The 16,225-nt window shown below is 37.6% G+C and overlaps 1 protein-coding gene and 2 long non-coding RNA genes across 3 annotated transcripts; 1 reads left to right on the top strand and 2 right to left on the bottom strand.

The window, feature by feature from the left end:
* The first annotated feature begins 1,629 nt into the window (after window positions 1-1,629).
* On the top strand, window positions 1,630-4,431 carry LOC113669690 (homeobox protein MSX-2). The gene is made up of 2 exons (XM_027185766.2): window positions 1,630-2,781; window positions 3,017-4,431. Exons 1-2 carry the CDS (start codon window positions 2,487-2,489, stop codon window positions 3,484-3,486), a joined length of 765 nt encoding a protein of 254 aa, XP_027041567.2. The 5' UTR covers window positions 1,630-2,486; the 3' UTR covers window positions 3,487-4,431.
* On the bottom strand, window positions 3,575-15,062 carry LOC149050457 (uncharacterized). Its single transcript, XR_016183895.1, has 2 exons — window positions 13,552-15,062; window positions 3,575-4,823 (listed from the first exon to the last, which is right to left on the bottom strand). It is a non-coding gene; the product is annotated as an uncharacterized LOC149050457 (long non-coding RNA).
* On the bottom strand, window positions 7,066-13,532 carry LOC149050458 (uncharacterized). The gene is made up of 2 exons (XR_016183897.1): window positions 10,662-13,532; window positions 7,066-9,149 (listed from the first exon to the last, which is right to left on the bottom strand). It is a non-coding gene; the product is annotated as an uncharacterized LOC149050458 (long non-coding RNA).
* Window positions 15,063-16,225: the final 1,163 nt, after the last annotated feature.

The raw sequence follows: 16,225 nt of genomic DNA, 5'->3' as shown, positions 1-16,225 counted from the left end.
ATTAAGTGCATTGATCATGATTCACTTCTCAAACTGATTACTGAGAGACGTATAAATTTTTGAAACTAAATTCAATTTTCTGTCGTGTAGATTTATTTTGATTTAAATATCACTATAATAACGTTTTTCGTTGAAACAGGCCGTTTTGGGCACGACCTCTTAAAGTGAAATAAGCGCAACTTTGTAACGTTTTTTGCTTCTTTGGTAGACTCGTTGTGGCGCTTCATGGCTTGAATTATTCCTGACGAACGATGTAAATATGTTTAAAACTGGGTCTGAATAGTTTTACATTTTACTCTTTACTTAGTTTTTCCCGGTATTTAAAAGATTCAAAACGCTTAAACTTTGCTAATCTGATAGAAATCGCGTAACCTTTATGGCAGCTTCAAACTGAAAAAATGTCTATATGTCTATATAATATTTACAAAACTCTGCGTCCTTCAAAAGGCGAACGCGAAATTCGTACCTTCGTAGAAGGATAGATTTGTCGAAGCCTCAATTTTCGAATAATGTCAAGGACGCAGAGGAAGGAGAAATTCTACAATTATGTAGCACATGTGGCTGTTCGTGTCAGTTGCTATATTCAGCAGAATCTTCAATAAGTGTGATAAAGGGCATGGGCGACTTATCTTCCTCAGAGAAACTTAATCTTGGTATCAGAAAACATGGCGCAGTACATAGATAACTCCAACTTGAATAGCACTACCGAGATAAAGCCATGCTTCTCAAATTTGGTTATCTCACAACTTGTCAACGGTGAAGTCGAAATATTTAGTTAGCAGAGTTCTGCTAGGTAACATATGGCTTCTGTAAAGTTTTTCGAGCCGTTTATTTTAAAGGACGACTATAACAGTAAAGTGAAGAAAGAGGACAAGACAGTGGTACGAGTATCGACATTTTCAGGGCAACTAGAAAGGTTCTAAAATTATCCGTTATTTCAGACATAATTGGGTCTTACGGCTGTTGTTTATTAGGTCGTCAGACTACTGGCGTCTTTCACTAATTACATTGAAATGGTGATTAATATCTATTTCACTAGAACTATATAGATATCCGAAGTTATTCAAATTAGTAATCTCTTAAACTAACACTGTATGGTTACAATTAGAGTTTATCAATCGAGACATTAGCGCCAAGAATTTAGAGCCTGTTCTTACGTGATACTGAGGTAAGTCTAAGTTCGCGAAAGACTCGAATATCTTCTATTCATCATCTGGAAATCAAATAATCAGCGTTTCCAAACAGTTTGTGGAAATATCAAATTAGAGCTAAGAGCCGATAATAAACATCGAAAGCTCTCGGGCGTGCAGGAAGGGAATAATCCAAACAAAACCTCTTGTCTTATCACTGAAAATCAACATGGCCCCTCCTTGGCAGTATTTAGAAGATTGTCAAAGGTGTCATAATTGATTCAATCACATTGAACTATTCAAGACTTAACTTTAGTTGAGAGCTGATGTTTTGTACTTAGAAATTGAATGTATGGCTTGGTGGAAGTCTTATTACCATATCATTATCTTCGAAAGCACATCGCTTGCTTCAATTACCTCTCAATTACCGGTTGCATACACAGATGGAAATTGCTTCCCGAACAAGCCGATAATAGAGACACGTAGTAATTTGTATTTGAAAAAGCTCTAATTGATTTCCATAAAATTTTGTTTTCCTTTAAGATCCGATACTATCGGTTGAAAGCCCCCCGCTGACGTCTACTATTTGTTTTAAGGATTAGAGCAAACAATTAGGAAATACTTGTTTCCTTAGAGCTTTGATTTTTAGAAAACAAAAAATGTCTTTTGAGAGAGAGCCGAGATGTTTCCAGACTTAAATGGTGGTGTTTATTTTCAAAGGGAATACGGCCGTGAAGGAAATAAAGGTCGCGCCGTCGCTCTCTTTCGTGACTTTCGTCACCGGATGAAAGAAGATTCCCATCTCGAAACCATCCCATTACTTTTCTTTAAGTACCTTGCATATTAATCCTAATTATCAGACAAGTGGTTTTGGTTTTGAAGCTAGAAAGGCGGTACTTTTGGATAACAACTTCAAACCGACAGTGTGGGCACGTCAGACGAAATTATTTTGCAAATGCCTCGGAGGCAGTTCCAGCATGTTTGCAGAATTATCGAAGCCACCACGCCGACAGAAACAATAGGACTACCAAGCCGTAAATTGGTTTTAATGCGAGCCAATGGGAACAATTTAGCAGTTATCAAATCTTTTAAAGATGACACCCTGCGCGTCCTGTGGTTGGCTGCCATTTATCAACAACAAATTTGCTTGATAATGACACAATTATCTTATGCCCTATTAGGCAGGGTCCAATATTCGCGGACGTCAAACGGGTGAAATGGCTGTTCACAGCAGGTTCTCTTCAGTTCCGAACTAAAGCTACGGACGGCAGAGCAACTAGGCATTCCAGGGACGACACGCAAACGAAGAAGCCTTTTGTGCTAAAGAAAATCGAACTGCGATCCACTCACAAAGCAATGGAGGAAAGAAGGCCTGCCACGGCTAGAGGCATATCTTTCAGCGTTGAGTCGCTTATATCCAAACCAGAACAAAATGGCGACAGTCCGTCAAATTCATCCCGCACTCCAGGGTTACCGATTAACTTTTCTGTTGAAAGGCTGTTGGATAAACAAGATGTTAGGGGAGGAGAAGCTGTAAGAAGCGCTGAACCGTCTATCGATTCGACTACTGAGAGCAAAGATACTAATGAACGCGTGGAATGGACAGAAGACTTTCCTTGGATGCATTCTACTAGATATGACCCTCCACCTCGTAAGTCAAAAATACCACTCGTGTATGAAATCCTATTTTTGGTTGTATCTCAATTGACCACGTTTAATGCTATAGAATTATCGGAACTATTCCCCCTTGTCCGATAGGAAAGGAGATATTTTTTCGGGACTTGCTTTACTGACTACTCAGTGCGTGTCTTAACAGATCTTGTGTATGAGCTATACGAGTCACCCAGTACTCCGCACTAATCCTCCTTTCGGGGCTTCTCTTTCAGGGGTTCGCCCACGACTTAGTCCGACGAAATGCCAACTCAGGAAGCACAAGACTAATCGCAAACCGAGAACGCCTTTTACAACTTCACAACTCCTTGCATTGGAAAGGAAATTTCGACAAAAGCAATACCTCTCGATCGCTGAAAGAGCGGAATTTTCTGCCTCTTTGAACCTTACAGAAACGCAAGTTAAGATATGGTTTCAAAATCGAAGAGCGAAAGCTAAGAGGCTTCATGAGGCTGAACTAGAAAAACTCAAACTGGCGAGCAAGCCGTATTTACCACCAAGGTTTCCATCGAGTCTTGGACCTAGCTCCGTTTGTTGTGAGCCTTCGCCTTACGGTCCTCACTTTGCTTTTCAGTCTTACGCGCACGTAAATTTGCCGAATTCACACTTCGGACAAGCTGTAGGTTACTCACACAGGAATCCTTATGGCCCTCCTCAAACTTTTCACAATTTTATGTACCACTAGACTAGTTGGCAAGTAGCAACATTTTCTATTACATATCTGTTTAGTTAAACTCTTTTAGGTTGTATTTTATTTTTTTATCTCAGTGATATTCTTTTTTTTTTTTTTTCATCGAGTTTGCTCGACTAGCAGATTGGAATGGATTTTTTAAAAAGAATTTATCGGTGCTTGTGCTACAGAGTGAAATCCTTAAAGAAAATGATAATTTCATGTATTTTTTTATTTTATATGAAATATATGGACGACTATTGACAAGTGAGCGAGAGTCTTGTGGAAACGTTTTAAAAGAGAGATTCTGGTTTCAGGCAATCAATTTATTTCAGGTTGTTGTGAGAGCAATTATAAAGACATCAAGCACGTGTTTTTGAAACAATTTCCGTAAAATTGCATTGACATTGAGACACACAGCAAACCATTATGTGAGACCCTAGCAGCTCACTCCTTGACGATGAAAACAATGCCTTTGTAATTATTTAACCGCCCTATTAATGGGAAACACCTCTCGTGCAACCCTGTCGGAAGGAAAGAATAGGCGTACAGCTAATTTAAGGCCGTATAGCTTCTCAGTATTTTTTTTCCCAGAGAAACTGGTTGTCATAGGGTTGTACCTGCTAAAACTTGTGAAAAGGCCCTAATCATCTTGTTTTCGCTGGTGGGGCAAGTTAACTTTCGTCGTCTGTTCCGACGTTAGGTGTTGCCACGCTTCTTAGCGCATAAGAAACGTCCGGTAAGAAACTGGTGGCCTTATTTGACATAAATGAGTGGCTGCACTTATCAGCTTAATGCTGTTATTTATTCAGCCACCAGCGATAGTTACACATGAAACACCACTTCTAAATCGAAGTGAATGAAGATTTTATTCCCAAGTAACTTACATATTCTGTGTAAATATAACAGAAATAATCTATTGTAACATATGAATTGGAATAAAATTATTCTTTGTAGTAAGCTCCTCTCTTATTTTCGGGATAGCTCAATAGAACCACTTGTGCTGGTGCCACACTGCTTCCCGTTAAATCCCTCCTACTTCTGCGATTATCTTCAACCTGAAAGATCCAAACAGTTGGCGCAGTACTTCATAAAGCTACCTGCCGATGGCCCTTGGTAAATGAACACACCTACACAGCTTTCATCCATATGGTGTTCATTAGAATATAACAGATGAGAACGCAATGTCGCTCTGTGATAAGAAAACCAGACTTTTATTATTTGCTTCTTGAAAAAGTCGTCACTCAAACGACAGCTTAGACATGTGTCTCTCTCAAGAATCTGGCACAAGATCGTTTACGCTTCAAAATTTGGCTTATCAAGCCTCGCCATAAATTTTTGTGGAGTGTTTCCTGAAAAAAAGAATTGACATGTTGGCTTGTGCTACTTTTTAGGTGATTAATAATTTGATGGAACGAGAGGGTTTCTCTTGCTCGTGGTTAGCGTGTTAAAGTTTATCGTTGTGTCTGACAGGAGACTTCGCCTTCTTTCATGCACCTTGTAGCTTCCTTTGAAGTTTGGTTTATATTTTTTTTCACGCTAGTATTAATGGCTCTTACACTGTAGCACTATTTTACCACTCTTAAATGTTATTTGTAGAGGTGTTAATTTTCTTGAAAAACTTTTTGAATAAAAGACAAGGGTTTATAATCGTAATGCATAGAAAGCCACTTTTCCACAAAGACTAACTTTATTTGGTAAGCAGATGATAATTTGTATGCCTTCCTTTAACAAACTTGTGTGTCGAAGAGTTCTCATTCACAGTACGAAATGATGATTTTTTAAAATAACACTTGTTAATCTAGATGGAATTTGAAATCAATGTCGAGCATATTGTAGCGTAAAATTATGTGCTTGTTTATCCTTCAAGCGAATTAAACACTTGCATTGAGACCGAGGGACTGAATTATTTTTGACGTTTTTTCTTTCGACAATCATTTAATGATAAACACTTAATGGATTTTTTTATTTACATTTCGGTCAGCTGGAATTCGCTCGTGGCAAGTTTCTATCCTTGTAATAAAATATTAACATGTTTTTTGAGTTCGTGAATTTAGGATGAAGTATGTTTGTATCTTACGACAGATAAACTTTTCATTATTCTAGTGGTTTACTTAGGCTGATGAAAATCTTTCAAGTGAACCAATGTGAAGTACATGGTCCACTTAAGGAGAAATTATCTTGTGTTTACTTAGCGAATAAATATGAAAACGCTACTTATCTTGGACAAATTACATACCAATTAGTACTCAGCGGGTCTCTTGAGAACGCCTGGCGTCTCTGTTTGTAAAGTGATTCATTAATAAGCAATTTTACAAAAGGCAAACTAATTAAAAAACGCTTCTGTCGGTGCTTTTTGTGATTCGTTTCAGAACCACTTAAAAGAGACTGGAATAACTTCAAAATGCGAAGGCGGTCCTGAAAGATGTTCAAATTGAACTCCTTGAATTGCGAATACAATAGATCTAGTAACGACAATGTGGTGAAACTGATGTGTATTCAATTGCAAATAACGCTAAAACGGCATCGTTTAAACAAAGACACTGCCCTGTTTGCGCAATTTGTTCTCATTCGTAAGACCTAAATGAAACATAGCGGATTGTTTATGGCAAAATATGACGGCTCGAGACCCAACGGTTTCATAAAGTACCCCCTACTGTTCAGCAAATCAAAATCAATATATCAGTTTGGCCTTTCAAGTCTCACGTCATCAAACAATTCCTTTTTTTTTTGGGTCAGACAATCCGTTTCTCACAATTAAAGAAGCCAAGTGATAGATTCTCTATTGTAACTTAAAGGATTTTAGAGAATGTCAGGTTTGTAAGCGCTTCTTACAGTTCACCATTTGGCCGAATAATAATGCGCATCACACGCTTCACTTAATCGCGGCAGCTTTTGATATTATTATCACTTTAGCCAGAATTATTTTCCAGTCTGTCTCCGTGATATTGTACCACGGTACTTATGTAAAGCTGTTTCTAAGAGGAGCTAATTGCTTTATACGTGTGCCAATTGAAAACATTAAGTGAAGGTAAGTTCTTTATTTATGAATTATTGCGATACGTGAATCTTGAGAAGTAAAATCAGACAGCAATGTGTCGCTACAATTGTTGGAGGATTATATTTTAAAAAAGAGACAACAAGCTCATTTGTTTTGATTGCTTCTTTGGTCAGCATTGATTGTGATTTTCATGCTTCAGTAATGACTGGAAGTGTTTTTAAAAGAACCGATTATTCGACAAACGTGACTGACGACATGAAAAGGTTTAATTTTGAATAGACTCAGGAAGTTTCCACGACAAGAGGACAAAAAGGCACCGTGAATTTATAAGAGGTCGCCATAAATGTTCGACGGACCATAATCGTCTATTAAGGAGTTACAATAAAGGCGATCTTTTTCAGTCTTGAACCTGCATAGATGAGCTCGTCGCGAAATCCACAAACAAAGGTTTATTGTCTAAAGCTGTCACCTTCACAGTGTGACCCAAAGCGCAAAAGGCGAACTGGGAAAGTTGTTAGATCCTTGCTGTGGTGCTTTATTAAGGAAGCTTTAGCTTTCATGTTTGAGGTCTTAAAGAAGCAAACGGAAAGTAAGGGTACTTCATCTTTATTTCGTATGTTTGTCAAATTTCCGCTAAATACCTGCTTTGACGTGCTACTTAACTAGCAGAAACAAAACAATAACTTTAAAAAAGGCGTTACTGGTTGTTTCAAGCGAGGAGGCCTTGCAAGTGATTTGTGACAACAATTCTATCGCGAACAAAAGAGTGAACGATAAAAGATGTTTCGAATGGATGAATAGTGATTTGGAGTGTCCTCGTTAAAAAGGCTGTGGCGAGGCAGAAAATCTATCATTACTTAGCGCTGGGCTGCTTGTTTATTCAATTTGAGGTTTAAGTGTCGTGGTAGTAAAAGGATTGAATTGTTACTGTATTGGAAAAAATATGTCCTTCAAGATTTTCTTTTTTTATCTTCTTATTTATCATATTTTTTATAAAAAAAAGAAAACCGCTATGCTAGTTGTTTCTTTATGCAGGTGAATTTAATCATCTAAGAAAAGTTATCAATACAAGTGGCTTCGCTCTCGATTAACTTCATTTTCCTCACTTTGCAAGGCATTCATTGGGTTTTAACCCTTAGTTGGGTGGAGACACATAGTAATGGACTCAGGGTTAAAATCCTGTGAAGTCTTAATCTCAACTCTAGTTTGGATGTGAGTAACTACTTTTTCTAGAACATCATGCCACCTCCTTAGAGCCCGTCGCCTTGTGCGTAACAGACAAGTATTACTTTGCTTATTACTGGCGATTTTTGTCGGCAGCGTTCATCATTCGTCGGCGATTCTTATCGCCTTAGCTCATTTTTGGAGCTAAGCTGATAGCCCCAATCTCAAGCGTAAGACCAGGATTTAAAATTTGCACACCTCAAAATACAAGCGAATAGAGGAATGTTATCCTTTTCAGTTCTTACTTCTTGTTTCAATCTCAGTTTCAATATCTTGTTTACAACTTGCCGACTTTTTCCCATACTTTTGAGGGTGGAATAGCTCCGTTTTATTGTGGATATTCGTGGTAGGAGGAAGAGGTATCGATATTCCCGGCTACTTTTTATTGTGGTCGAATGGGTCACCTGTTTAAGTAACGCCTAGTGTCCAAGTGTCACCTTTACTTCCAGTCGGGAGCTATCTCTCTACCCTTAATGTCCAGTGTTCAATTATATGAAAATTTAGTCATAGTAATGAGCTTACGAGACCGAGAAATAGAGATAGTTTTTCTGACAATTACAGTATTCAACCCTGTCCCGTGATAAGGTAAACTTTCTTGGATCTCTCATTTTACAATAACGGACACTAAGTCTGCATATGCCTAGTTTTAAGTTTTCCTACGGTGTTTCATGTATTACTTCTGTCGCGTTCCCAACTTTACTTATCACTGCACGTTAAGAAACTATTCTTTTTTACAAGTTTGAAGAAACACAACAGATTTCTTGTAATGTGACACTATTAGGATAATCCAACAATACAACAATGATGCTTTAAATTGTTGTACTCATCTACTATAAATAAGGCTCAAGAGATGAACTTAATATGAAAGAAAAAAAATAGGTGTTAAAAGGATTCAAAAAAAGTCGAGAAACAGGATAAAATTGTTTACGCTTTTTATAGGATTTGAATTTTCACAAAAACATCATTTGCGCCTACAGACAAAGACTTCATGAAGTTTTAGTCGACAGGTTTGTTAATAATAGTTGATGGAACACTTCAAATCTTGCTACGATATTACCCGTCTTATGTCTCATTTATTTACCTTTTTTGTATCGCTATACTGAGAATTTTATTCTGGCTGGTTAGTTCTGAGGTAGTTGTCAAGAAAGCTATATTTTGTCATTGTCTTAATAACCTGTTGCATTGTTCACCATTTAGTGGCAAATAAATTACTCTTAATATTTCCAAGTGTGTTTCTTGAAGGCTTCTTTACCACAAAGTCTCGTGATTTATCTCTCTCCCTCTGATTTTTGTTTGCGAAAGCGTTACTCTATGCGTGAACCTCTCCATTGACTTCCTAGAAGTGTTTATTCCTCGTCAGAAGCTTTGTTTAGCGACGCAGTAACACTGTCCATCTGTGTCCTCGGCTAAGTCAATGATTCAGATCTATTTCCTTTTCTAGTAATCGACTTTTCTGCAAAAAATCGCCTTTTAGCAAAATTTCTTTTCTCTTTTCCTAACTGTTTTGATTTTTGTGCCAAGTTTGCTACTTATTGTGAAGTGATATTGAACTAAGGGGTAGTCTCCATAACTGTTGACAAAGCGTGAACACATCTTGTAAATTATTTAACGTCAGAGTTGATAACAAAATACCTAGATCATTAATTGATAGTATCAACAGCTGTCAAACCTTCTTATGGTGAATGAGAACAAAACAAGTATGTGGACTGTGAAATTGCCAAAATGACTTCCCTGATGTTTTTAAAATGTTTTGTAACAAACACCTTTTGCGATTTTGATACGACTGTTTTCTGGAGGTTGATCAAATGTCAGTGTTCTCTAAGAAAGCAGGTGCTATTATGTCAATCACAAGGAAATGATTTTAAAATGAAGAAATTTAAAAAAAACTCATTTAATTTGAGACTTGAAAGTAAGGAGAGAATATTGTTAATAGCTGGGGACCTTTCTCCTATTTTTTCCATTCGTTTTTGAAGGCCAAAAATGTAGACGAGCGCATCAGCCACTACCACCAGCAACACGTGCTTCAAGAACGCATTACTCCTGTTTGCTTTTTCTGGACAAAACATAGAAGAAATGAAGTGGACTTGTTTCGTATGTCCATGTTCTATACTATGCTTTCCACATACACAGGAGTGTGGCTAACTTGATGATCACATCTTGCCGATGCTATTCACTTGGTATGCATTTTATGTTAAGTCGTATAGGCCGTGTCTACCATTGGTCTATACCTCTCTTTAATCTAAGGGAACAGGACTTTTAACCGGTTTACAACCCAGGAAAAAAACCCCCCTTAAAGAAGCTGTTGATGGAAAACTGTCTCAATTTCGACTCACATTCTAGAGTAGGAAACGTGAAAGGAACTGCTTGAAGAAATTGCAGCTGGATTTGCATTTATGTAAGATTGTAGCCCGAACGTATCCCTAGAAAGCACGAAAAAGGGGAAGTTGTAGAGCGTCATCCTTCGTTTTAAGTTACAGAAACTTGCTTTTGTCTTCCTCCAATGCAACTAAGTACAGACAACGTGACCTGAACGTGAGATACAGAGAATCTGAAAACTAAGTTATTTTTCTTTTTGATCAACTAAACTGTCAGGTTTCTTGCTTACGTTATCCATATGTTTAAGAAATTGCATCTATAATTTCCCATAAGGATTCGATTGTGAACTACTGTTAAATAAATTCCAGCTGCAGTAAGGGGCTACAGCTCCGCGTGGATTGCTCCATACACACTCAAACACTCTTTGTGATGAAACGTTTCATGTTGTATCCTTTTCTTCGCTATTCTCGATTTGGTCCACTAAAAAAGGCACTGTGACTGATGAAATTGTAAAACACAGATTGAGACCGTATTTTTCCCGATTTGACAGATCACCGAGGTTGTAATTTAACTATGTTTTCTAAAAAATAAAAATTTCATCAATAGAGATTGTCTAATTATGACGTTGATCACGAAGGGCTTTACCCACCATTATCAGCCACCTGTTTTACTTCTTCTGTCCACTTCAATCTGTCATGTGTTGGGGAGAACCTACTGTCCTCTGCGTATTTTTTTATTCTTGTACAGGCAAGATATAAATTTGTTAAAGAGGTTTTGAGTAAAAATAGCCTTAGGTTGAATTCGGTTTGAAGGCCAAATCACAATAGAAGTGTTTCGCAAGATTTCTTAATAAGAGCCCAGCACATGGCATAATTTTTACGCGGCAGTTGTCATACACAATGCTCACTCGTAACAGCTGATCGTCGCTTTCCATTTTAAATTCCTGTTCACGAGTCTCACTGGTTACGACACAACAATTTATAACACAGTAGGATATGACAGGGTCAAGCTGTGACTATCCAAAATAATAACCAACTAAAGCAAGGCACTGTTTAATTGATCCATTTCCAACACAATGCACAGAAAAAGAGCATGAGTATTTCAAATGGCCACGAGTGAACCCTTATCGCCTCAAAGGATTTCTGATATACGGTCAATTCTTCGTCAGTACTTTTTCAAAAGAGAGAGGAGAATACTACAGTCCTCTATTCTTTTTTATATCTGTGGCCTCTTTTTAATAAATTCCACGTGCTTCCTGGAGATTTTAATTTCAGCGTTTCCTCAGTCGTTTCCCAGTTCCAGCAAGCTGTACACAAACCGTTTCTCTGATCAGTCCGTCTAGCTCGGATCAGTTGTTTTTTTGCCTATACTGCTAGTGTGATAATATTTCACATAGTTTTGTAGATTTACATCGGCTGCTAGGACGAAATAAACTAATTTTAAGCGCTGCTTTTTGTCTCCAGTTTTCTTCCAGTTTACGAATTTTCCCTCCCAACCATTGTAACGTATTACTTATCTTGGCGAAGGAGTAATTAAGGTAACTGCTGAACAGTGAGGGTAACTCAACGTTATCACTTCTGCCGACACAAGAATTTGCAAGTGCGGAGTTTGTCTTTGATATTTGCGTCTGTGCTGTACTTTGAATAATCCTGTCAATTTTGCCCTTCGTTACTTCCTCCCTGAAGACTGTGAAGATAAGGACACTAAATTGTCAAGCTCGTGTTGTAACTCTTTGGCAGTTCGCAAGTATCATTAAGTCAGTGTTTTCGACTTTTCCTTTTCAATAATTGGCTGGTTACAGGTCAAGTATTCATAGAAACCCTTAGAGAACCTTTTATTAAATCTTTTCAATTGTCCCTCCCCTTCATGGTAACCAGCTCTCTATTTTGTTTTTTCATAAAAGCTTTAATAAAACCACAAGCCAGGTTCCGCTTATTTCAGAGACGTCAAGTGAAGAAAAGTCTCGCTCTAAGCCAGAGTCAAATAATGTTGATATGATAACATGAAAACGATGTTATTCAAGCAAAAGATTACTTCTAGTGCCACGTGGAAATTATGATGCGAAGAAGAAGTCGCCTCAGGCTTTACTGAAAGTTGACCGGAAATTTTCAAAGATTTTATCCCTGTAAACCACCAGCACTAAGTCGAGAAATCTTGAACTGCAGGTTTTTTTCATGTGCAGCTGGTGATTTTCCACTTCGCAGGAAAACAAGAAATGTTTTTATTTCGAATTGTTATCTTCTCTAAGTTTTTCTTACGAACATGTCTAAATTATTCGCCAATTTGTTCTTTGGCATAACTATCATTGCACTCGAAGAATCCGTCGACTGTTGATGGCTTCTTCGATTCACTTGATTTTTTATACAACCTTTAGAAAGCTCATCTTTTTTTTTTTTTTTTTTTTTTCATTTCAGCTTTTGTGCAGAATTATTCATAATTACGTTTCAAGTATTCGTTTATTTCTATAACTTAGGAAAGGCAAACATTTTAGAGGATTTGCTTTCGAGTTGCCGTCAGTTTCAGTTCAAATTAATAGAGACAACTTAGCTTTATGCACCAAGGGCATGTAAACTGCATAGCCTTTTCACGGTGCAGTGAAGATTGAGAATGCACAATGGATCATAGGTGACAACTGAGATCTATTAACTTTGTTACCTGCCTCACTATTTTCGACTTTTGAGGTGGAATTAGTCAAGGTCAACACGAGTTGGATGCCCTTCGATTTCACGTTCATGCTTAAAGCAAATATGGTTTTTATTATTCCACGAAATGCTGGTCGGAATTCTCTATCAACTTTAAATTCCATTCGGTGGCTATTATGATGTTATCGCCTGATAATGCTTATAAACAGATTGAGCCGACAGACGTTGTCCTCAGTTTAAAGAGGCGCCGCAAGGGCAGCTTGGCCTCGTTGCTGATAAACACATTGGCCTTGATCGGAAGAATGAGATTAGATAGACATTTGCATAGCACTTAAGATTTATAAAGATCTAATTAGTTGTTGTGACAGCCAGAAGAGGATTATATTGTTTTTGAATGGCCTAAGAAATTTACGGAAAGGAATCTCGTCAAAATCCGTTGACTCTTCCAGATGATTTGTAGCGGTATTCTACAAATCCTACTTGTGGGAAAATAATTAAATTTCCAGGCTTATGACTAAATGTAAGTTTGTTTTAAAATTGTATTTTTAGCCATGTGCATATTTCCGGTGTAAGAGCTATGTTACATTATCTGTTTTGGAAGTGGCCTTGACTTTGACTTCCGAGCGGACGCAAATTTCTGAGCTATTTTCCGGTCTTATGTCGTTTAGAGTTATGCTATAACATGACAGAAAAAGCAAAGGTTAGACGCTTATCTTAATCACAGCTTCCACTGAAATAGGTTAAATTCTTTGAGAGTGAAAAGCTTTAAAGAAGCACTACTCCTTTTCTATATCGAAATTGTTCCTTCTTCTAGATTTAAGGGTATTTGAAATTTAGTCGCCTTGTTGAAACAGATTTTAGTTTATGCAGGTGCTACTTAACAGGGAAAGTTCTAACCTGTGACGGTACCCGTGAGGACAGCTGGCTGAAGAGGTCATACAATCTGTGGAACAATCAAGTTGTTTATTAAAGTTATAGGGGTATCATTGGTCACACGTTGATCAGTACTGCTATTTCCAAACAGTCTCTCGCCTGTACAACGACAAGCAGAGATCTTTAGGTTCTTAGACAAGAAAGGAAACAAGTGCAGAAGGCAAAATCTAGACAGACATTTACGATTTCTCGAAAACTGTTCTGTTAAAAACATTTTTAACGCTCGAAAAGAACACCAATACGTGCCATCAAGATCCACCCTCTTCTTAAGTGCGGAGTGGTTCAAGACAATGAAACGATAATTCGATTTGAGATGTTTTGAATGGTCAATTTCATACCCAAAGAAAATCTGTAGAGATTAGTAATAGTAACGAAAAAGACTGCTAGTAAAAAAGGAGTTGTGATCGCCCTTCTAGAAGGATCTTAATGATTTTTATTACGTACAACTTCTTTCACAATGTAAACTGTAAGGGCTTTGATCCTTCCTGCAACAAAATCAAAGATCTGTCACTGTTTTAGTGAGCAAACATAGATTGATGCGCCACGCCCTATTCACGATGGAAAGATCGTTGATCACGGCAAACACTTTCCCGCTCTCTTGTAATAACTGTAGAGAAGAATTCATCATTGGAATTGGTAATAAGATGAACTGACAGAATGACTAAAGTTGTGAAAGAATTTCAATAAGGTACGCGTCGAACAAATCCAACGAGGATTAAAGAAATGACTAAATTAATTTTAGAAAATGAAAGTGCTTTGTTTTTTGGCCGTAACTTCGCCAATGAAGGACTGTTTTTTTTTTGCTTTGTTTTGTTTTGTTTTGTTTTTCTGTTACCTTGTCGTTTTAAGTTAGGACAGCTCATTATGAATTTACGTAACGCGATTCTCCAGTAGCTTTTTTACTGCTTTTTTACTGCTCGATTTGAATTAGTTTTTCACTCACCCATGTCCTCTTTTTGAATACTCTTTACTGTAGCGATTAAAGAGCTATGATCCGACTTATGCTATAAATATCAGTTTTTCCTCTCCAAATCGTGATGTATTAAGAGTGCTTGCTAAAATAGCTACCATAGGATAAGCTGGTGTGTGAGTCTTAATCCCTAAACAGGTTTAGGAGGGAAGATTATTCATCATCACTGCAAAAACGTCCCATTCTGCTACGACGGACTTACCTAGTCAGGTGATGTCGGCTGTATTTTCTGTCAACTTGTCAGCTGCCCTTCCCATTTCGTACAGCTATGTCAGCTGGTTAACGTTTAATGAAAAGGTTAAATTGAAAAAAATTGTTGATACCAGTGTCATTCTTTCTCCCCACAACCCCTAAATTAGAAAGAATCTTTTCAGTTATTCAAAGTTGCATGGTAACAGCAATAAGCCACCCCCCTCCCTTGCTCTTGAACTGAACAACGTTACCATACTGTAAATACACAATCACTTTCATTATCGTAGAAGGTAATCGCTTACAAATCCTTCAGTTTTTTATTGCCCTCGTAGGTATTGTATTTTCTCTCAACCAACAATGAAATGGACAGGTACATACATCTAACTAACTTGGCAATCGATGAGTACATCAACGTTACCTGCAAACAGTATTTATTACTCAATAATGTCACGAGTGTGACATTAAAGTGTATACGTACATTGGAATTCTTTTGACAAAGGCCAGTGTCAGCTGCCTAGAGGTGAACACGCCGCATCACAGTGTGTGATCTATGAAAATTAATGAATGTTCGATTCTATAGTTAACTCTCAAATTTGAACACTAACACAGGTGTGGTTGACACTGTTTTTGTCATTGTTTCAAAATGATGGACGAGTGTTATTTGATGGGGTTAAAAGTTGATGTAAGTTTATGTTACGATTTAATGTCTTTGTTCCATGAGGAAGCTATATGTTTAAGGAATCGTTCTGCGAATTTAATCAACTAGTTTATGACGGCAATAATCTTAGTGCAAGTGGTTGCTTAGGAAACTTTGTAATGTCTTGACTCCTGTGGCTAGAAAACGTAAACTGATGTTTTTCTAACAGCTGCTACCATGTTCATTCAGTAGGCTCATTGTTGTTCATCGTAAGGCGCGCGAAGGAATTTGATTCGCTAGTATAGATTCAGTCACATGTCGATGTCCGCTTTACCCTTTGATTTTCGTCGAAAAGAGTACAGGCAGATATTCTATCTTTGTGACGACGGGGTAACGCTTTGATAAGTATTTCCTAAAAAATTCCTCTGAAGTGGCGCGCGTACATATTTGGCACCTCTAAAACTGATAATCTGTGGCATGATTAGAGATGGAAAGTACTTCAGTAAACCTGAATGCTGATCCATTTGAGTTATGCATATCAAGTACACCCAGCGAAAATTAGAGGACAGAGAGAGAGGCTTCTAACCGTTAAGTGGGATGTGCCGTCAATTCGTCTTCTCATTTTGAAAGTTGTATAATCTGAATACTGAAAACTTAAGTTAGAGAGTGGTACCGTATGGATTTCAAATAATCGCTCGGTGTTTTGTTTAAGTTCGAGTAGTTGGTATTGGCCGTGAGCAAATTTTTTTCAAATGAAGTATTGGTTGGAGTTAAATGGATGGTTTCCAATAGAGTTAAGAGAGTTTATAAAGGAGGAACTGAACAAGATACATCTCGAG

This window comes from Pocillopora damicornis, chromosome 2, assembly GCF_964200805.1.
Source record: "Pocillopora damicornis chromosome 2, jaPocDami1.2, whole genome shotgun sequence".
Classification (NCBI taxonomy): domain Eukaryota; kingdom Metazoa; phylum Cnidaria; class Anthozoa; order Scleractinia; family Pocilloporidae; genus Pocillopora; species Pocillopora damicornis.
This window is presented reverse-complemented; position numbering and strand designations above follow the sequence as displayed.

Excerpts from the sequence above, each read along its gene's own strand:
- LOC113669690 (XM_027185766.2), top strand. The coding sequence starts at position 2,487 with ATGGAGGAAAGAAGGCCTGCCACGGCTAGAGGCATATCTTTCAGCGTT. Across the intron at positions 2,782-3,016 it reads TAGATATGACCCTCCACCTC|GGGTTCGCCCACGACTTAGT; the intron begins GTAAGTCAAAAA and ends CTTCTCTTTCAG.